The following is a 21594-nucleotide window of genomic DNA, read 5'->3' on the forward strand; positions in this document are numbered from 1 at the left end:
AATAATGAATAATTCAACCACAGTTTCATAACATCTTTAACTGTGGAGACCAAAATATTAAGTCTGGAAATGTTTGATAGGAATAGTCTGCAATAAACAGACTTCTATTTTATGTAAAATGCAAATTATGGATTGTGCATGAATATGTTTGTTATGAAAATGAAAATGTGGTACTTCTTGGTATATCTGTGTATTTGCATGGTATGACAGAAATGACTAAGAAATTGGAGAATATAAACTTTAATGAGATTCTCTGTTCAATGAGGAGGCCTCTCCTTGGGGTGAAGATAACCTGGACACTCCCCTCTCTGTGTTATAGGAGCCAGAGCCCCTCTGACTGTGTATCTGCAGAAGCAGCACTAGATGCAGGTGGTGACTTCGTTTTCTCCTTAAAGTCTGTAATAACGACTGTCAGATCCCCAACTGTAACTTACCAAGTGCTGAGAGCTGCTCTGATCAACATGTTTCAATCTTGGCCTGGTTTTCTCATGACTGTTCTTTTGCTATTTTCCTGTTCACTTTTGTCATTTTCTATTTTACGTCTTTTCTCTTTCTTTGTGTAGGGGACACAAACTGTGAGTAACTTGCTGTGCAACCAACTGGGAGACAGGTGGCAGTTTCTGGGTGAAAGTGCCCTTCTGCGCATTGCACATCAAGACCTTGAAGGCCTTAGCGCCATTCGAGGAGGTGCAGAAGCTGCAGTCTCAGTAACCCTCAACCATTCAGGGCTTCAGCTGCCGGTATGCTTCGGCCTGAAGGACACAGGGCCGAGAAGCCATGGGGCCTGGTCAGCAGCAGGCTCACGCCTGGCACCAGCCCATGCAGCCACCTTGTGCAGCCCAATTCCCCCACCCTTCAGCCCCAGCACAGCAAACTGGGGTGTGGGCTAGACCCAGAGGGCAGCACCAGCATGGCTCCATTGTGACCCTTAAGTTGATTTTTGTGTATGGTGTAAGATAGGGGTCCAGTATGGCAATCCAGTTTTCTCAACACTGTCTATTGAAGAGACTTTTCATTCTCCATTGTATATTTTTGGCTCTTTGTCAAAAATTAATTGACCATTTATGTGTAGGTTTACTTCTAGGCTCTCTATTCTGTTCCATTGATCTATGCATTTGTTTTTAATGCCAGTACCACACTGTTTTAATCACTGTAGCTTTGTAATATAGTTTGAAATCAAGATATGTGGTGCCTCCAGCTGTGTTCTTTGTTAAGATTGCTTTGGATATTCAGGGTCTTTTGTGGTTCTATACAAATTTTAGGATTGCTTGTTCTATTTCTGTGAAAAATGCTATTGGAATTTTGATAGGGGTTGCATTGAATCAAAAGATGGCTTTGGGTAGTATGGACATTTTAACATTAATTCTTCCAATCCATGAGCATGAAGTAGCTTTCCATTTATTTGTGTCTTCTTCATTTTCTTTCATCAATATTTTGTAATTTTCAGTGTATATATCTTTCTCCCCTTTGGTTAAATTTATTCCTAAGTATTTTACTCTTTTTGATGCTGTATTTATTCCCAAGTATTTTACTCTTTTTGATTGTAAATGGGATGGTTTTCTTAATTTCTGTTTCTGATAGTTCATTGTTAGTGTATAGAAACACAACTGATTTTTGTATATTGATTTTGTATCCTACAACTTTTCTAAATTCAGTTATTAGTTCTAACCAGGTTTGTGTGTGTGTGTGTGTGTGTGTAAGCTTTAGGATTTTCTATAGATAGTATCATATCATCAGCAAATACAGACAATTTTACTTCTTCCTTTGAACATGGATGCCTTTTACTTCTTTTTCTTGCCTAATTGCTCTGGCTAGGACTTCTAGTATTATGTTGAATAAAAGTAGTGAGAATGGGTATCCTTGTCTTGTTCCTGACCTTAGTGGAAAAGGCTTCAACCTTTCACTGTTTAGTATGACATTAGCTGTGGACTTGTTGTATATGGCCTTTGTTATATTGAGATACCTTCCCTCTATACCCAGTTTATTGAGAGTTTTTATCATGAATGATGTTGAATTTTTTTCAAATGCTTTTTCTGCATCTGTTGAGATGATCATGTGGTTTTTAATTAATTTTATTAATGTGGTATAGCACATTGATTGGTGAGTGTTGAATCATGCTTGCATCCATGGAATAAATTCCACTTGATTGTGGTATATGATCCTTTTAATGTACTTGTATTTGGTATGCTAATATTTTGTTGAGGATTTTTGCATCTGTGTTCATCAAGGATATTGACCTGTAATTTTCTTATTTTGTAGTGTCCTTGTCTGGCTTTGGTATTAGGGGAATTTTGGCCTCATAAAATAAATTTGGAGGTGTTCCCTCTTCTTTCATTTTTGGAAGAGTTTGAGAAAGATTGGCATTAATCTTAAGTGTTTGGTAGAATCTATCAGTGAAGACTTCTGGTTCTTGTCTTTTGTTTATTGGGAGTTTTTGATTACTGACTCAATTTTTTTATTAGTAATTGGTTTGTTCAGATTTTCTATTTCTTAATGATTCAGTCTTGGTAGGTTGTATGTTTGTAGGAATTTATCCATTTTTTCTTAGGTGGTTCTATTTGTTGCTGTATAATTGTTTATAGTAGTCTCTTATTATTCTTTGCATTTGTGTGATATTGTTGTAATTTCTCCTCTTTCATATAGAATTTTATTTATGTAAGCCTTCTCTTTTTCTTTGTAAATCTGGTTAAAAGACTTGTCTATTTTGATAATCTTTTAAAAAACTCAGCTCTTAAAACAAATGCAGTTCCAATGATCTTTTCTATTGTCTTTTTTAGTCACTGTTTCATTTATTTCCACACTGATCTTTGTTATTTTCTTCCTTCAAATAACTTTGGGCTTAGTTTGTTCTGCTTTTTCTAGTTCCTTGGGGTGTAAAGTTAGGTTGTTTATTTGAGATCTTTCTTGTTTTTAATGTAGGCATTTATCACTATGAACTTCTCTCTTAGAATAGATTTTGTTGCATCCCATAAGTTTTAGTATGTTATCTAATACAAAATACTTAATATATAAAAATATCTCAAGATATTTTTTATTTCTCTTTTGATTTCTTCATTGACCCATTTGTTGTTCAGAAGCACATAACTTAATCTCCACATATTTGAGAATTTTCCATTTTTCTTCTTTTAATTGATTTCTAGTTTCATATTATTGTGGTCAGAAAAGATGCTTGATAGATATGATTTCAATCTTCTTAAACCTAGTAAGACTTATTCTGTGGCTTAATATATGATCTATCCTGAAGAATGTTTCATGTGTATTTGAGAAGAATGTGTATTCTGTTGCTATTGAATGGAATGTTCTGTAAATGTCTGGAAGGCCCATCTGATCCAGTATGTAGTTTAAGTCCAATGTTTCCTTATTGATTTTCTGTCTGTATGCTCTGTCCATTGTTGAAAGTGGGTGGAGAAAACGTTATTTAATTTTGACCAAATCCATGAATGCTGCCATTTTTTAAAATGATGGTTAAAAAAAAAACCTTTTTCTTTTGAAATATAGATTCACAGCAAATTGCAAGGATAGTACAGAGAAGTCCTGTGTACCCTTCACCAGCTTCCTCTAATGGTTCCATCCTATGTAACTACAATACAATATCAAAACCAGGAAACATACTGGTACTTGTGTGTATAGTTTTATGTCATTTTATCCACGTGGAGATTTATGTAATCACTACTGCAACGAAGACACAGAAATGTTCCCCTTTCCCTTCCTTTCCTTACCATTTCTTTCTTCCTGTCTTTTCAACCTTTCTTATTTCTTCCTTTTCTTTCTTTCCTCCTTCTTGCTATTGCCACCATTCCTACAACCACAAAACATGAAAAATTGGGCACAATAAAAATGGTAATCATTCTAATAAAGAAAAAAGTAAAAAAGAATAGAAATGTTCCATCATGACAGAGATCTCCTTTGTGCTACCCCTTTATAGTCACACTCTTCTCTTTTATAGTTTCTCTTTCAATTTAAAAAGACACTTTACAAAGATCCAGCCTTTCTCAGTTGTGCTGAGAGGTCAGGTAACTGGATTTGGAGTGTGCCCACCTTGCAGGTAGAGAAAGAGGGCAAGTAGATAATGACGGGGGCAGTGAAATTGTGGCAACAGCAGCCACAGTGAAGGAACCCCAAAGGGGAGATCGTGAAGTTAGGGAGAGTGTCCCCTAATGCATCTTGTTTCCTGGGGCTGCAGGTTCTGTTTTAAAAGTCTCTTGTTTTATTACAAGGGAATACAATGGACATTAAATACCAACAACTGCCAATAAGGTACTAATTCTAATTTTAACCACTGTATTCTGTCTGATCTCCAAATAGGCTGTTTGATATCTCTGTCTCCCTTTATGTTTAGTGTGGAAGCAATTTTTTTCTTTTGTCTTCACAGTTTGAGACTGACTGAAATATTTTTGGCATAATATACTCAAGTTTTTCTGGGTATCCATCTATTCATGGGTAAAATGTAAATGTTTCTTGATCTGTCTTGGACAGACAGCAAGAAGAAACTAAGGTTTCCAACAAGAAAAAAAAAAAGGATGACTAGAATAAAAATTCACAGAAGCCAGGGACAAAGCAAAAAAGTATCTGAGTACAGAGTGGAGGGGAACCCCAGGACAAACCCCCTCCCAGTCCAGAATTCTGTATCCCTGGAGGCCAGTGTCCCAAAGAATCCCCAGAGGAGGGATTGTATTCTGGAACCAAGCAGAGGTGGTGAACATGGGGAAAGGCTGAGCCCAAGAGCCTCAGCAGAGATAATCAGAGAGATTTTGGAAAAACAGTAGTCACCTAAAATGGACCTAGGTTCAACTCTACATCTGCTCTGGGACCAGGGAGGCACTCTCTACTTGTGACACAACTTAATGTAGAGCTTTTTCACAGCAGGTTATGAAGTTTTTCAGTTTGTTTTAAGTGGCCCTGAGCCTTTTCCAGCCTCCTTTTCTTTCTGCGTATTCCACTTTTGACATCCTGTGCTGTCCTCACTACCAGTGTGAACAGATATAAGTCAATTCATCCAGCTCACCTATAGCTAAAGGTTTGAAGGACTTTTGTCAATGACATCTCAACCATTATCCAGAAATGGCAGGGATTGCTTGAGGGCAGGGGGTCTTAAAAAATTGTCCTGAAAAAGGTGTGTTGGGAAGGAAAAGGGATAAAAAGTGTAATTCAAAGATCACAGTCACAAAGAAAGATCCTGCCCTCTGGTTGTGGATATTAAGGCAGTAAAGAACCAGAAGGACATCTTCACAGTGTATCTCACAATGTGCTTGACACTGCGGTAAGCCTGTTACATGTATTATCTCATTTAACTCTTCAGTACTTGTATGAGATTGCATGAGATACTACTATCCCCATTTTACAGACAAAGAAACTGAGGCTCAGACAGGATAACTAACTTGCTGAGGTGCCATGGGTAGAAAGTGGCCCAAGAGTTTGATTCCAGAGTCAATTTGTGAGTTACTGTGCCCTCCCGCAGCTTTCTCAACTGGTGACTGTATTGTTCTCCCACAGCCTCTGTTCCATTGGGACTGGCAGGGCGACTGCCTTCCACGTACAGACCATGCTCTCCTTCTCTCAGCCTCTCAGTTTTGAAGCTCATGTCATTGACTACATCATCAACATCTTCTCATTGTTTGGATCATCTCCTACATCTTGGGTCATTCCCCTCATTTCTCAATGATTTTGGTTCCTGATTCATTGTCATTCTAATATTATGCCTGTCATAATTTTTGGCAATTTTAATGTGCAGACAGGTGATTCTTCTAGAACTTTGGCCTTGTAGTTCCACAGACCTTCTTCTCCAACAATCTTACCTTCTGCTCTATCTCAGCCACACACTTCCATGGCCATGCCTAACCTGACCTTTTCATTACTAATAACTGCACTCTACTGTAATCCCAAGTTCACACATCCCATTCTTTTGACACTGCCACCTATTTTTCCAGGTCAATTCCTATATGGCCATACTACTATATTCTGCAAAACCAGGAACTCTAATACATTAATCTACTGCATATTTACTGTCCATCACCCTCTGTGTACTTAATCCCATATAATTCCATATAATAACTCTTGCATACATCTTGGACATCCTTACCCTTCTATGATTTCAATATATTCACTTGGCAAAATCAAACTTGCCTTCTCTATGCCTGTATTGGTGCACTGTTGCTGGGGGAAAACACACAGCCAAGCTCACACAACTGTCTCACTTTTAATTCATGACCATAAATCTCAAGTGGACCCTTAATGCTCCCAGGCATTCAAAATTCCCTAATCCATTGTCTCTCCCACTTGCCTTGATGACTATTTCATTCCTTCTTCTCCCCAAACCCCCAAATCCTCCTGCATCATGCTCTCTGCTTGATGACCTTATTTTCTACTTCACCAAGACAAATGAAGAATTAGAAGAGAACTACCCACTTCTCTCACCACACCTACTGAAATACCAGCCTTATATTCTGCTTGCCTGCCTGTTACCATAGGTAAATTATCTATGCCTCCAGGGGCCCCATCTCTCCCCCACCCACACCCATCAACACCACTTTCTCAATTATGTGATTCCTATCAGCATATAGACATGTTGTTATTTCTCTAATTAAAAAAAACCTTCTCTTGACTCCAGTTCCCCCAATAGCTTACCCTGTTTACTTGTTCCCTTTGGTAGTAAATTCCTTAAATAACTCTTTGTCTCCAGCTTCGGTCTGGCTTGTGTCCTCACCATTCCATCAAACTGTTTTCCTAGATCACGGATGACTTCAATATTGCTCTATCCGAGCATAAATCCTCAGTCTTCATCTTGACCTGTCAGCAACATTTGCCAAGTTGATCAACTGGTCACTCCTTTGCCTTGATGGACTCTCTTTCCTTGGCTTCTGAAATTCTGAACTTCCCAGGCTTTCCTCCTACTTCAATGCTCACTATCTTAGTCCCTGCAGGCTACCATAGTGAAATACCATAGACAAGGTGGCTTAAACAATAGACATTTATTTCTCACTATTCTGGAAGCTGGGAAGTCCAAGATCAAGGTGCCAGCAGATTCTGTTCCTGGTGAGGTCCCTTTTTCTGGCTTGCAGATGGCTGCTTCACTCTGCGTGCACATGGCCTGCCCTTGGTGCATGTTTATGGAGAGATCACTTCCTCTTCTTATAAAGGCATTAATCACATCATGAGGGTCCCACTATCATGAGCTAATACAAACCTAGTTACTTCCCAGAGGCCCCACTTACAAATATCATCCTATTGGGAGTTAAGGTTTCAAAGTATGAATTTTGAGGGGACATAATCATTCCATCACAGTCACTATTTCTGAGCCTCCCTTTCTGATTTTTCCTATTCTCCCATACTTTCAATACTGGCATGCCTCAGGGCATAGCCCTTGGTCCTTTTCTCCGACTTCACTCCCTTGGTTGCATCATCCAAGCTTTGGCTTTAAATACCCATTTATACACCTACCAGTGACTGTGAAATTTACATTTTAAATTCTGACCTCTTCCCTCAACTCAAAACTTATGCATCAAGAAACCTATTCAGCATCTCTCCTTGGGTGTCTAATAAACATTTATGTAAGTTTTTGAACACACAGGATACAGTCTTATGCCCTGGTCTGTTAATTCTTACATCTATGTCAGTTTTGGTTTGGTTATGATGGATTTTCTCCTGTAACAAGTCATATTTTCCTGCTGGATTGTATGCTTGCATTCTTTGATTGGTTGCCATACTGTGAATTTTATCTTCTTGGGTGCTGGATATTTTTATAATTCTATAAATATTTTTGAGCTTCGTTCTGGGACTCAGTTACTCTGAAACAGTGGGGTCCTTTTAGGTCTTGGTCTTAACGTTTGTTAGGTAACCAGAACAACATTTAATCTGGGGCTGATTCTTCCCTACTACTGAAGCCAGACCCTTCTGCACACCCCGCACAATGCCCCTTGAATTCGGAGGTTTCTGGCACTGTTCCCAGCCCTGGTGATCACCAGGCACTATTCCATCTAATCATCTTTTATGGTGAATACTTGTAGGGGCACTCATATGGGTGAATACTTGCAGGGATTGTCTGCAGTTCTCCGAGTTCTCTCTGTGTGGCCTTCTCCTCTGTGAGGCTCAGTTCTGTGACCTCTAGAGGCCTTGGTCTCCCTGCACTTTGGGCTCTGTCTCTTCAACTCGGGGAGTCAGCTGAGCCACACTTAGGTTTCTCCCTCCAGCCTCTCAGCTTGGAAACTCAAGAAAGTAAGTTGGGGCAATCGAAGGGCTCAGTCTCTCAGGGATCATTGTCCTTGATTACAAATACTTGTCATTTGTCCTTTGTTAACTGATGTCTTGAAAACTGTTGCCTCATATATCTGATGTTTTTCTTGTTGCTGTTTGTCTCAAGAGGGAGGGTACATCTGGTCCTTGTTACCCCACCTTGGCCTACTCCAATAGGCATCTGAAACTCAGAGGTCCAAAGGGAGCACCTCCTGTTTTTCATCAAACCTGCTCCTTTTAATTTCATGCATCTAGGGGACTTTTCTCTTTCTCTCATCCATCTCCCTCCTATATTTACTCCATCAGGAAATCTTTTGGCTCTTCCTTCAAATATTCTCCATAACATGCCCACGTTGCATCACCTCCACTGATACCATCATTTCTTGCTGGATTACCCTAGTTGTCTCCTTAACTGGTCCCTTTTATGCCCTTTTTCTCCTGTAGTCTGACCTCAATTCAGCAGCCAGAATAAGCCTTTGAAAATATACGTTCATGTTACTCTGTACTGGCTGCCTTTGCAGTTCCCTGATATGTCAAGCATATTCTTAATTCAGGAACTTTGCACTGGCTGTTCCCTCTCCCTGGGATGCTTTTTCCCTAGATCTCTGAATATCTAACTTTCACCAATCTTTGATAAATGTCTATCTTCTCAATGAGGTCACCCTTTACAATTTTCCTAAGTTAAATATTATTTTAATAGAGTTCTTACCTATTTATTTCTGACTAAATAAAGTCTCTATATGGCTCAAAATTTGAAAGATAAAGAGTATACAATACTTTTCTTCTCCTCTCTAAAGATCACTACTGTTTCTTGTATATTCTTCCAGTAATATTTTTGCACATAAAAGCAATTTATCCCTACTCCTCCTTTTTTAATACAAATAATAGTGTTTTATACATGCTGTTCTGCTTCTTTCTTTTTTCATTTATCTATCTTGGAGAAGGAAGGGCTACATTGTATTCCATTATTTAGATATCCCACAATTTCCTTGATGCTGGTATCTGAACTTTTGGAATTACAATAATTTGCTATTATAATCAATGCTGTGATGAATAACTTTTTATGTATGTCATTTATCTCATATGTGAGAATTACTATGAGAAAAATCCTAGAAATGAAATTGCTGGGTAAAAGGCATATGCATTTGCAATTGGACAACATGTTGCAAAGTTGTTCTCTATGGAGTTTGTACCAAATTAGATTCCAAAAACAATGCATAAATGACTGTTTTCTCTATATCTTCACTAACATAGTATATCATTTTTGCTAATACAGGTAAAAAGGTGGTGTTTTATTTAAATATTTTCCTTGTTATGAGTCACATTAAATTCCAAAGCCCAATCTGTATTTTGTTTTCTGTTAATCATCTGTTAATAATCACTGGTTTTGTCTCTATTTTTCTACTCCAGTGCACTTGAAGGATAAGATGCACATGCCTTAGGGGGAGGGGAGTGGGAACCAGCAAGGTCAGGGCAGCCACTGGGCTCTCCTGGAATCACCTCTGTGACTAAAAGGACACGGGACTCAGAATCTTACATTTGCCAGGAATCTTATAAATAATACAGTTCAATGTTTTCATTGTCATTTTACTGTTTTTTTTACCACTTCCTTCTCTATCGACTCCACTTTACCTCCCTAGAGCTACTTTACTTCTGAAAACATTTCTACATCTTCACTAACATCGTATATCATTTTTGCTAATACAGGTAAGAGCTACTTTACTTCTGAAACATTTCTAACCATTAAAGAAACTGCAAACAATATTATGCTCCTCAAAAGTACTGTGCACCACTTATGTATGCTTTTGTGTATACTATATGAGAAGAAGTTTCCTGTCATTTCTGCCCATATGAGTCCGCAGTCCTGAAATCTACAGTCGTGGCATCTAAAGTGCTCTTAAAAACAGAAAGAGTGTTTAAAAAATTTTTTAAATATTGAGGTACAATAAATGTACAATAAAATTCACAAATCTTAGTGTACAGCTTGATGAACTTTGACATTGTATACACTCATGTAACCACCGCTCAGATCAAGATGTCAAGCATTCTCATTAATTTCTTCTTCCTTTGCCTATTTCACCCCACCCCCCTTCCTAAACTGAAAGTGTTTTAATAAGTTTGGTACCAAAACTTATTTAGTGGCAAAGCCTGACCTGAACTGATTGGTAGCTAGTTAGGGTCTTTATCTATCTCACTGTGACTATTCAACTATTTTTGGGAAGAAATATTCATCTGTTTTATTACAGGGTGCTTCCTTAGATCCTGCTGGGGACATTACATAATTGACTGTATTTCTGAAATTTGTAGATCTTGAATATTGAAAGGTGCTTGGTTTTGACCAGGGTCAGATGAAGGACTGTGGATCTGCATTTGGACTTAAAAACTTGTTGTTACTGGGGAAGGTTTTAATTCCATTGGTCTTAAACTCAGCCTTGTGTGTGTCAGCTCGCATAAAGTTGTTCAAACAAGTCCAGAAGAGTCAGTTGTGCAGTAACCTTATGATAATACTCTACTATAAACACTTATAATGCTTTTTCCAAGTCTTGGGTCCTTCTCTGACCTTTAAGTATCTAAAGGAATACAAGTTATTTAAAAATGTTAATGAATCAGTTTGGAAACAAAAATTTCATACCACTCCTCTCTTAAGGAATATTTAGAAGTTGGAAGGTGATCTGGTAAAAAAGTTGTTACATAGTTGCAACTTCGTATGTGGGAAAATCAGGATTTCTTCCTTCTGTGCAATCAAAACAAAATTACAGAAATAAATGATCTACAACCCTAACTGTAAATGTATGCATAAACTTAATTGTTCTCATGTCCCTCCCACGTGAATATTTTAAATATGACCTTATAAAGTATTTTTCTATTGATTAAATACTGCTGTTAGCTCATTTTTGAGCACTGGAAGTGCTCATAAAATTTTATTTGAAGAGTTTTAGTCAATTGCCTAATGGTATACAAATGGAGGAGGACAATGATAACTAGAGACTGTGGAATATCTCTGCAATCCTTGGAAGAAAAGAATGTGGCCTTTGTGTTGTCTCAGGTGAAGAATGGATGAGACAGAAAAGAGAGTTTAGTTCACACAGTGTCATTCTGCATCAGTGATTTTAATATGGATTTTTAGTGGTTATCAACAGCTGGTCAGGTAATTTCTTCTTTTCCCACACTGCTCTCTGGATTCTGGCCTAGCGAATGCCGGGTTCAGCCCTCCTCCTCCATCTCCTTCTTGATCCAGTCCACGTAGCTGAGTAACTTGGTGTAGAAGCCATAGCCCTTGCTGCACCCGATGCCCCAGGATACAATGCCCGTGGCCACCCAGCGATCATTGTTGCTGTCCCTCACTGCAAAGACCCCTCCACTGTCCCCCTGGCAGGCGTCCTGCTTTAGCGTTGGGTCCCCAGCACAGAACATGTTTTCAGAAAACACATCTTTTCTATTCTTCTTCCGGAGCCAGCTCTCACACGACTCCCGCTTAGCGATGGGGAGACGGACAAACTTGAGATCGTTGGAAAGCTTGTCCTCCATTATCCCAAAGCCACTGACATAGCCCATGAGGCCCCTGTCATAGAAGGTCTCATTGTCGGGGAGGCAGATGGGGAGCAGGTTGGGGCCCAGGGTGACACTATTTTCCAGCTCCAGGAGAGCGATATCCCCCTCAAAGTTGTGGGACTCATCCTGGCGGTAGTCTGGGTGGATGCTGACCCTGCGGACAGGGTGGTTTGCTAGTTTCATGATCTCTTCCACGCTTACATGGCCCAGGAACACATCCATGGAGTTATTTCCTCTGGTGTCCTGTTCCTTGGGGTAGAGGATGTGGGCTGCTGTGAGGATCCAGCGGTCGCCCAGCAGGGCTCCACCGCCTCGCCCGTGGATGTTGGTGAACGCCTGCCAGGGGAAGTTGCCCAGGTTGGCCTTTTGCCCTCCAATGATGCGCTGCTTCTGCTCCACAGGGTTGACGGGTTTCCCACACACTGGAGAGGAGACAGGGAGGGCAAGGACAAGTGAGCTCCAGGCCTGCCCTTCCTGTGGTCAGCCAGCTCTCCTCGCCTCCCTGTTCTTCGGCTCTGGGCCCTTCCCTCTTCCTCCCCCCTTTCCCACACTCCGTCTTGGCCTATTGTCAGCCTCTTCTTGTTCTTATTTATTTCTTCCTGGGGTTCTGTTTGCTCTTTTTATTCCCTGATTTCTCATCTGCTCAGAGAAAGTGCTGGAATGTCAGGACTGAGCCCTGTTCTCTGGGTCCCTCTCTCCCTTTCTTCTGAGATGTCTCCCTTCCTTTTTCCTTACTCCTCATGTCTATGTTCAGAGGCAAGCTGGGGGCGGGGGGAGGTCTCAATTCTCTGTGCACATTTTCCCTGAGGCCCTGCAGAACTTCAAGACACTGAGAATGGCCCCAGAGGGTTTCCACTCACCTGGCAAACACCGAGGGATCTTCTCTCCTTCCCATTCATTCTTCCAAATGCCCTGGGCTGTGCAGGTATACATCCCTGAGGAGGGGGAGGCTGTGATCAGGTCAGGAGGTGGTGGGCAGGAAAACTAGTTCTGGAGGCCAGTGAGCACTGAGTGTGCTGGACAGGGAGAGGGGGAGATTCAGGACCATCATGGACAAGGATCAAAGGGAAAGGTTCGATGTATAAGGATGGAATATCAAAAGTGATCAGAGGCTCCACACATATATTTTTGTTTTAATGTTAAGTGAAAGAATCTAAATACTTAAACTATATGTTTGATGTGATCCTTATTTGTGAAAGTAGAACTGGAAGGAACACGTAAAAATCTTATGAGTAGTTGTTTCTTGGTAGTAGGTGGAGGTGATGGTGGTGGAGGTGGTGGTGTTGATGGTGACAGAGGTGGTAGTTATGATGGTGGAGGTGACGGTGATAGAGGTGGTGGTGGTGGCAGAGGTGATGGTGATGGAGGTGGTGGTTGTGGTGGCAGAGGTGATGGTGATGGAGCTGGTGAAGGTGATGGTGATGGAGGTGGTGGTGATGGTGGAGGTGATGGTGACAGAGGTGGTAGTTGTGATGGTGTTGGTGATGGTGATAGAGGTGGTTGTGATGAAGGTGGTGGTTGTGATGGAGGTGGTGGTTGTGATGGTGGAGGTGATGGTGATGGAGCTGGTGGTTGTGATGGAGGTGGTGGTGGTGGAGATGATGGTGATGGAGCTGGTGGTGATGGTGGAGGTGATGGTGATAGAGGTGGTGGTGTTGATGGTGGAGGTGGTTGTGGTCGAGGTGATGATGTAAGGAGCCAACTGTTCATGACATTTACATTTTTGTATGAGCTTGGGTGCCTCCTTCTTTTACCCTACTTGATGCCCCTTGGCACTCTACTTTATGACCCTGAAGCCAGTGTTCTGGGCAGATACCTTAATATACATTCCCTAGGGTTTCTGTTGGAAGATGTGATATAATGAGTTATAAGAAATACATATTTGGTCATTCATATGACCAAATATATATTTCCCAGGTATATTTGGTCTTCATCCACAGTTCCTGAAAACACTACAGTCTTGAAGGTGAAATGAGTGTTTTATGATATTAATGAGACACTTTTGGACCCCACTCAAGGGTGGGGGCTGGATGCCGAATCAGTGAATGGCCAACAATTTAGTCAATCGTGACTATGCAGTGAAGCCCTCACATACCCGCTGAGGAAAGCTCTGCCTGCTCTGCTTGGTAGGATCCTGCTTCTTGGCTGGAGAAAGCTTCTATGTGTGGGGAACCAGAACACCTCCACGTGCCACTGAGCCAGCCACAAGCTCCACGAGGATAGAAGCTCCTTTATTTGGGACCTTGCCCTCTGTCTCTCTTCCTCTGGCTGTTCACTTGTATCCTTTACGGTATCCTTTATTAAACTGGTAAACATAAGTTCCTGAGTTCTGTGAGCTGCTCTAGGGGGAGGTAGTGGGAACCTCCAATCTGTAGCTGGTGGGTCAGAAGCACAGGTAACTCCCTGGGGCCTGTGACCAGCATCTGGAGTCAGGGGTGGAGGGCAGTCTTGTAGGATGGAGCCCTTAACCTGGGGAACCTGGTGCTGTCTCTGGGCAGATAGCTTCAGAATTGAGTTGAAGTTCTCCAACACCCTGCTGGTGTTCCAGAATTGCTTGGTGTTACTATGTGTGGGAAGACCCCTTCCCACAGACTTATGCACGTTGGAATTGGGTCTGGGAACCCGAATGGAGTTATGCTACTATAACCTCTGTGTATAATATTGTTATTGTTACACATATATGTAGGGAAAAATTACACCATTGCATTTGGTGTCTGATGAGTGCAAATCACAGAAGAAATCTCAGATTGCCGAGAAGAAGGAAGGGAGAGGAGTGCTGTTTGCAAGGTCCTTACCCTGCTCGGACTCTCTTGTGCCCCCTCTGGTCTGCATCTTGTAATACGGCTCCCGGCAGTAATACTGAATACGGGCCTGGTAGGTGTTCACCCCCTTCGTGGTGGTATAACTGAAGTCCCCGTTGGGCAGGCTTCGGGGCTCTCCACAGTCCCTGACTTGGAGAGAACACAGGGCCATGGGGGAGCGAAGAATGACTGTACTGGATCTTCAGTGGGAGGGATGTGAACTGCCTACACACAAACAGGCTAAGAACCTTAGGAAATCAGAGCAGTGGGGGGCATTTGGGATGGGTGGGGACTGGATGGAGTGAAATTCTGTTCTGGAAGAGCCCATCAGTTCTGCTAGGATGAGGATGACTGGTTCCTTAGGGTCATAGGCCTCAAAGGACAAGTCAGGAGGAGGGTCTTTTGGGGAGATGCTTAGTGCAGGGGTCCTCTTCCCTTCTCAGCCTAGAGCCCCAAGGCTGGGAGGTGGGAGGTCCCCAGAGGAGGACACACCCTGAGTTGTGACTTACTCTTGCACCTGGGCATGGCGCGATGCCATGTGCCATCATCCTGGCAGACAGCAGTGAAGGAGAGCAGCACCTGATTCCCCTGTGTGAGCAGAGGTCGGGGAGCCATTAGCACAGGGGCCACCACAGCTCCTGTCCTGCCTTTCCCATGTGGGAGCAGTAGGGGTGCAAAGATCTCTGTCAGGCTTGCAGACCTCAGCACCCCTGTGGCTCTTGCGTCCCTCTCCCCAGCCAGTCCTCTCAGACCAGAGGTACAGATGGGAGCCCTGAGTCACATGGTGGACAGTCAGAACAAGGGCTAATTGTCAGACCTGATAATCCTCTCCCTAGACTCTTGCCCTTATCCACTGAGGCCAGGTGAACCCCACACTTTTAAATTAAAAAAAAAAAATCCAGCCCAGTTGTGTGTTTTCTGCATTGAAACAAAAGACTCTGCCCAGAAGTAGACCCATGTTTCTCTCCCCCAGGAGTGCTCTGCCAGTCTCGACCTGCATTACTTCAGTTCTCTAGACTGCAATTTTCTTAAGGGCAAGGGCTTTTCCTAAAATACTCGTGCAGCCCAGCCACTTTCAAGGGAGCCTGAGATGCTGATACATGCTAGCTACAGGCTGTGTAGTTGGGCAGATAACAGGTCTAGGAGAGAAAATGGTACCCCCTGCCCCCGAAATGAAAGATATTGGACAATATGAACAAGTTTTGTTACAGCCAACAGCTGTCCCTGAGAGTTGGCCCTGGAAAAGATTGCAAGAGAATGTGCATGAGGATTAGGGTGTCTGAGTGAAATGTACATAACAGGAGGTGAGCTGTGTGACTTGCTTTAAATTCTGTGATGTGAATGATACATGCCAAGCAAGGGTGGTGGTGACATGGGAAGGGGAGGCTTGTCACTTGAGCAGAGTATGCAAGTCTCTGCCTTCTGGGCTCAGGATATAGTCCTCTGGCCCAGTCCTCATGACAGAGCTGGAAGCATCCTGGGGTAAAGAGCAATTCACTGGGCTACCTCGCTTGATGCAATGTTCACACATAGGCAGCATGAAGGCTGTTGTGAGTACGTGTGTACTCACATCTAGAACACTGCCTGACACTCAGTAAACATTTAAAATGTTTCTTAAATGAGTTCACTACTACTTAAGGATATACCAAAGGTCTACTCCCTGACTCTGATTAGCTCTTCCAAGTGGGTTTATTGAACAAAGATGGGATGTCCACTCCTGGGTCCCCAGCCAGGGGTAACTCCAATGTTTTGTGTTTTAAAATAGTACTTTTGTTTACCAGCTTTTGTGAGATTGGACAATAAAACCGTGCTCTTTCCTGAGCCTGCAAAGCTGAGGATGGGGTGGTGGGCCCAGGGTGAGACCACCAATGGGTGTAAGAGCCCGGGAGCAAGAGGCAGATTTGGTTCAAGCTCCTGCTCTGCTGATCGCTGCCATGTTGAGTGAGTCCCTCCTGCACTAGGTCAGAAGTTCTTAAACTGGGTCAGAATCACCTGGGTAGCTTTAAGGAATCCTGATGCCCAGACTGCGCTCCAGGCCAAGGAATCAGTCTCTAGTGGGGAGCCTGGCCATCAGTATTTTTTAAACTCTATGTGTTTGCAGTGTGCAGACAAGCTTGGTAGACCAGGAGACCCTTCTGGCTCAGCCATCTGTGATTCTAGGTGGGGCTGAGCCTAAATCTGCTGTGGGCCTTCCCATCTGAGTTACCCCTGGACCTCTGAGCCATCTCTCTCCCTTCAGCCCCGGGCTCTTACCTCCACAAGCTGGTAGCCTTGCTTGCAGGAGGCGATGAAGTAGTCACGGAACTGGTATTGAGGCTGCAGGTTCTGGATGATGGTGAACTCATCTAGGGTCTTGGGCTGGGGGCACTTGATGACTGTAGGGGAGAACAGAGGGCATGTTTGCTTCAGGGCCACTGTGCTTCTTTGCACCCACCTGATGCTGCCCCACTGCCGGCCTGCAAGGGAGGCCCGCAGGCAAGCTTACTCTCAGAGGTATAGTGCAGCTTCCAGCCCCGGCTGTCCCCTGACTCGTCTGTGAAGAACAGCAGGTCCACGGCGTTGCTGCTGCTGTCAAGCTCAGCGGGCCTCTGCTTCCCGCAGAACTCGCCCAGGCTCCTCCCGTTGGCATAGATCTGTGGGAGGAGGAGGGGGCCATCTTGCTACTTCATTTTTCCCCAGGGGCAGGAAGTGGGGTTGCTGGGAATCTTGCTTTGCGTATGTTTAAAGCTGGAGGGAAAAGGAAACCGCAGGCCCCGCTTCCAGTTGTGTGGGAACGTGCCTGGCCCCTGTGTGGTGTTGGGCATTCCCGCCCCAGCTGGCCGGAGGGTGGAGCAGGAGGTGGGATGAGAGGAGGCAGGCCTGGACGGGAAGGAGAGGAAGGGATGTCTGGGGCATGGGGGGCATGGTGGCAGGTAGGGTGGCTGTACCTGCAGCTGGTCGTAGGGGCAGTGGACTTGCTGGTGGTCATCGATCTCGAAAGGCTCCAGGAACTTGAGGTGAAGGGTGAGGCCACGCTCCACACGGATGCTGTAGTTGCAGCGCAGGTCGGGCGGGTAGGGCTGGGGGTACTCCAGGCTAGAGATGTAGCCCGACGGCTCTGTGTACAGCTCACTGCTGCACTCGGCTGTGGGAGCAGAGCCAGGGTGGATTGGTCACCGGGAGACTCCCTTGCTCAGTGCCGCCCCTCTCACAGCACCCCAACCTCACCCTGGCAGGAATGCCTGTCCTGCTGCAGCTCGTAGCCCAGATGGCAGGAACAGAAGTAGCCGCCAACATAGTTATGACACAGATGCTGGCACAGGGGCTGCAGGTTCTCCTCAGCTGTGTTGCGCTGGGAAGCACATTCATCGAGGTCTGGAAAGGGTTCCAGAAGGAAGGTTAAATTCCTGTCGGAGACCTGCAAGGGGCTCTCGTCTCAGAGAGGCACTCCCCAGAGGCCTGAAGACAAAGCCAGCCCCTGAACCCTGGGCCAGCAGACCTGTAATGCTTTCTGGGGACTTCCCAGTGGGGAGAGAACCCAGGTTGACAGGCCTCTTCCGAAAAAAAGCTCCCTTGAGGGGAAAAACCAGGAAGGCTTGGCTTTCTGCTTCTTTGGACTCAAGGTTCCCCTTTTCTGGTCCCCATTCAATATGGGCCAGAAGAAAGGGCCCTTGGGGCCACTCACCCACAGCTTGGTAGTAGGCCAGGAAGCCCTTGTAGAACATGATGGTGCCACTCTCCTCATTGGAGAAGTCCGTGTGGAAGGTGAGCAGCATCTTGTTCCCTTGCGATATAAATTCCCTCGCTTCCGGGGGGTTGCCCAGTGGAGAACCCAGTTGCCCACAGAACCTTCCCAGCGTTTTCTTGTCAGCAGAGATCTGGAGATGAAGGACAAGGGGCAGGGGGAAGAGCTGCTGAGGAGACAGGTCATCCTCCTGCCCCGAGGACTGAGTCAGGGCCCGCTGCGGGAACGGCCCCCAGCTGGACCCTTCCTGTGAACAGGCCCAGGTGACTTTGTCTGTCCAGCTGTCTCCCACTGGCTAATCTTTGCATGTCATCTTGTGCCCAGAGCATCACCTTCTCCATGCTTTATGACCCCCTGCATGTTTCAGACCTTTCTTCATTCCCGCTGCCTCCCATGCCCGACTTACCCCTACCCCAAATCCTGGTTGTCCCTACCCAGCCTTTGTCATCCCTTCATTCCTAGAGCCTGGTCTGGTCTGCTTTATTTTCCATCTTGCCATCCTAGCTTGCCTTTCTCAAGCCACACCAGCCATACCTCCTGATAGACTCAGTCAAATTGGGCCTCTATGGCAGCAGCCTTAGTGCCCGCAAACATTGCTTGGCTCCCCTTACCAATTTCTTCACAGATTTCTTAACCTCTCAAAGGCAGAAGACGTCCCTCCACTCCCCCCGTTCCTCAAGACCCATGCTACCAAGCTCCCCGCAACCTGCAAATATCTTAGGTCCTCTGGGCTGGGCAGATGTGTCATTTCCACACTTAGCCTCTCCCAACCTCCAGGGGACCTCTGGGAATGGTATTTTCTTGAGTCCTGCATCTAGAATCCCATTTTTATTGGGTACAGAAAGCTGGGACTGGGAAGGTGCCCGTGGTCAGTATGGAGATGAGGGGACCGGCTGCTGCCCTTGTAGAGGCTGTGCATCAGCTGCCTCTAGGCACATTTTTCTTCCCCATGTCCTTGTGTTTCTCTTCAAGCAGGTGGTCATGATATTCTCCATGGAATCAGGGAAGCTGAGGCACAGCAGTTTCCCAAAGACTCCCAGCAAGTCAGCAGATAGGGAAGGTTTTCCTGACTCCCACAGATAGTAAATTTCCTGAGAGCAGGGCCTGCGCCTGTACTTCTCCCTCAGTGCACACTGAGGGCCTCCAAAGCCAGTGGACACCCTTCCACGGCAGAAACTGACTCTCAGAGCCACACACGGCCATTGGCTGTCACAGGGCTGCAGCCGTGTCCATGGTGGGGAGTGCATTCCAGGGTGGTGGGAACTGAGTCCTCATTGGCAGAGACACCTGCCCCCGCACCCCACCTGACCCCCCTACCTTGACGTAGTCATAGAAACAGCCTTCCGAAGGCTCCAGGTCAAACTGCCTGAAGACCAGCTTCACCCTGTATCCCACAGGAACTGTGATCACAGTGGTTGTCTCAAAGTTGTTGGGGTAAGGCTTGGGGTACAGAGGGGAAGTCACCTCCCCAAAGAGCTTCTGAGGGGTGTGGATGGAGCCGCCCACCCTGCAGAACAGGACCGGCACTAGGAGGTACAGGAACCACCTGCCAGGAAGAAAGCGGATATTGGCAGGGCTGCAGTGGCCCAGCACCCTTGCCCTGGGGGCAGGGGCTGGGTGGGGTATGGGGCAGCCATCGCCTCCCCTGGCACTTTTGTCCCTGGCCATTGCAGGCCTCATAGGGGTGCCTATGGGGGTGGGTGGAGTGGAGAGGCAGCCTCTGCAGCTGCTGCACAGCATGCTCCTCCCCAGGGCAGTGAGGGGCAGAGGGTCATTGCTCTCCCCGGCCCCTCCCCGGCCCTGGCCCATCACTCCCCTCCCCTTCCTGGAATAGGGATGGCTTGAGACCAGTTAATTAATTGAGGGTGAGGGTTTCCCGTCATGGCTCCTTGAAAGGACTCCCAAAAGCCCTGAGCTCAGCAAAGGCCTCTGGGAGGGACCCTCTATGGCCTGTGGGTCAACGCACAGAGCACACCCCCTGGGCAGAGTGGGCCCCCACCCCGCTGCTCCCTGCGAGGAGCTGGGAGGAGGAGGGAAGGTGGCCATCACTTCAGGTGTCTGTGGTCCTCTTTTGTCCTCAGAAGGAGGGGTGGGGGTCTGCGCCCAGGGCGTGCATGCCTGGGCAGGTTGGGGTAGATGAGTTTTATGGGGAGTGCAGCTGTCTCTCTGAGCCCGTTTGGGGCCAGGGTTGCCTCCCAAGCCAAGGGTTCTCCCTCTGGTCTCCCCGTCCCTCCTCGGGCCCCATCAGCCTTACTCACATTTCTTAGGTCCTGATTTTGGATCCTCCACTCTCCTGACAGTGTCTGCATCCACTCTGTATTGAGGGACAGAGCGGTCATGCAGGGGCGGGAAGGGGGAGGGAATGAGTGTGGAGGGGGAGGGAGGCCATTCCCGGAGGAATGCTGTAGGGAATGGACTAGTTGCATAAACAAAACTAAAAAAAAAAAAAATCTGTTTCCAATTTGATTTCGTTTTGGGTTTTGAGGCCCCTGGTGGTGGCGCCACCTGCTGGCTTGCCTGGGGAAGGGCCCTTTCCTCAGGGATCGTGGCCGTGCTGAGGGACCTTCCGGAAGGGCAATGGGAATCACAGTTGAGGGGGGCTCTCTTTTCTGGATTGCTATTTTCCAGTGACCCTTGTCCTGTCCTTGGGCATCCTGCAGCCCTGGTCCAGGAATGGCCAGGGTTTCAATGCCTGGAATGATGTGACAGGAGCCAGGGGGTAGGGAGGGCAGGGCAGGAGTGGACAGAAGAGAAGGGAGTTTGGTTGCCCGGGGGCACTGGCCTACATCACTCATGAATGACACTTAGACACAGGCAGGGATTGCTGTGCCAGGGTGACCCTAAAGCAGCACGAGCCTCTGTTTTCAGACCCTTCCTCCCTACCTCAATGAACTCAGGCCTGGCAATGAACTTGGCTCCTAGAGAAGCAAGGGCAGCTGAGGTGGGGGTAGCGGCATCCTCTTTTCCTCAGCATCTGGCCAAGAGTTTGATCCCTGGAGGGTCCCAGCTACCCAGGGCTGGGCAAACACTGTGGCTGTGGACCAGAGTGGCTTGGTCGTTGCTGAGAGAGAGCCAGGCCCTGGGATGGAGGAGGGGATGTCTCTCCTGTCCACCAGGCCAAAGTGTCCTGTTTGAAAAGTTTGCTCTTAGTAGAAGCCTTTCTTCATCAGCTCTCCGTGGCTCAAATGCTGTGGCCCTGTGAGCTGCAGGGCGGCTCTGCAGAGCAGGCGGCTGAGATCTTAGGCCTTTGGAGTCTGTCCCCTATTAGATGAATCCCTCCGTCTTCCC

At 45.7% G+C, this 21594-nt stretch overlaps 1 protein-coding gene and 1 pseudogene across 1 annotated transcript; both read right to left on the minus strand.

Moving 5' to 3' along the window:
- Positions 1-240: 240 nt before the first annotated feature.
- On the minus strand, positions 241-722 carry LOC118924783 (YY1-associated factor 2-like; annotated as a pseudogene).
- A 10598-nt stretch (positions 723-11320) lies between these two features.
- C1R (complement C1r) lies at positions 11321-20716 on the minus strand. The gene is made up of 11 exons (XM_036909949.2): positions 20565-20716; positions 19624-19852; positions 18247-18439; positions 17790-17936; positions 17510-17706; positions 17068-17215; positions 16836-16957; positions 15092-15170; positions 14577-14732; positions 12642-12716; positions 11321-12203 (listed from the first exon to the last, which is right to left on the minus strand). Coding segments are annotated over exons 1-11 (2118 nt in total). The 5' UTR covers positions 20567-20716; the 3' UTR covers positions 11321-11433.
- Between the last annotated feature and the right edge of the window lie 878 nt (positions 20717-21594).

Source organism: Manis pentadactyla, chromosome 14, assembly GCF_030020395.1.
Source record: "Manis pentadactyla isolate mManPen7 chromosome 14, mManPen7.hap1, whole genome shotgun sequence".
NCBI classification, from domain to species: Eukaryota; Metazoa; Chordata; class Mammalia; order Pholidota; family Manidae; genus Manis; species Manis pentadactyla.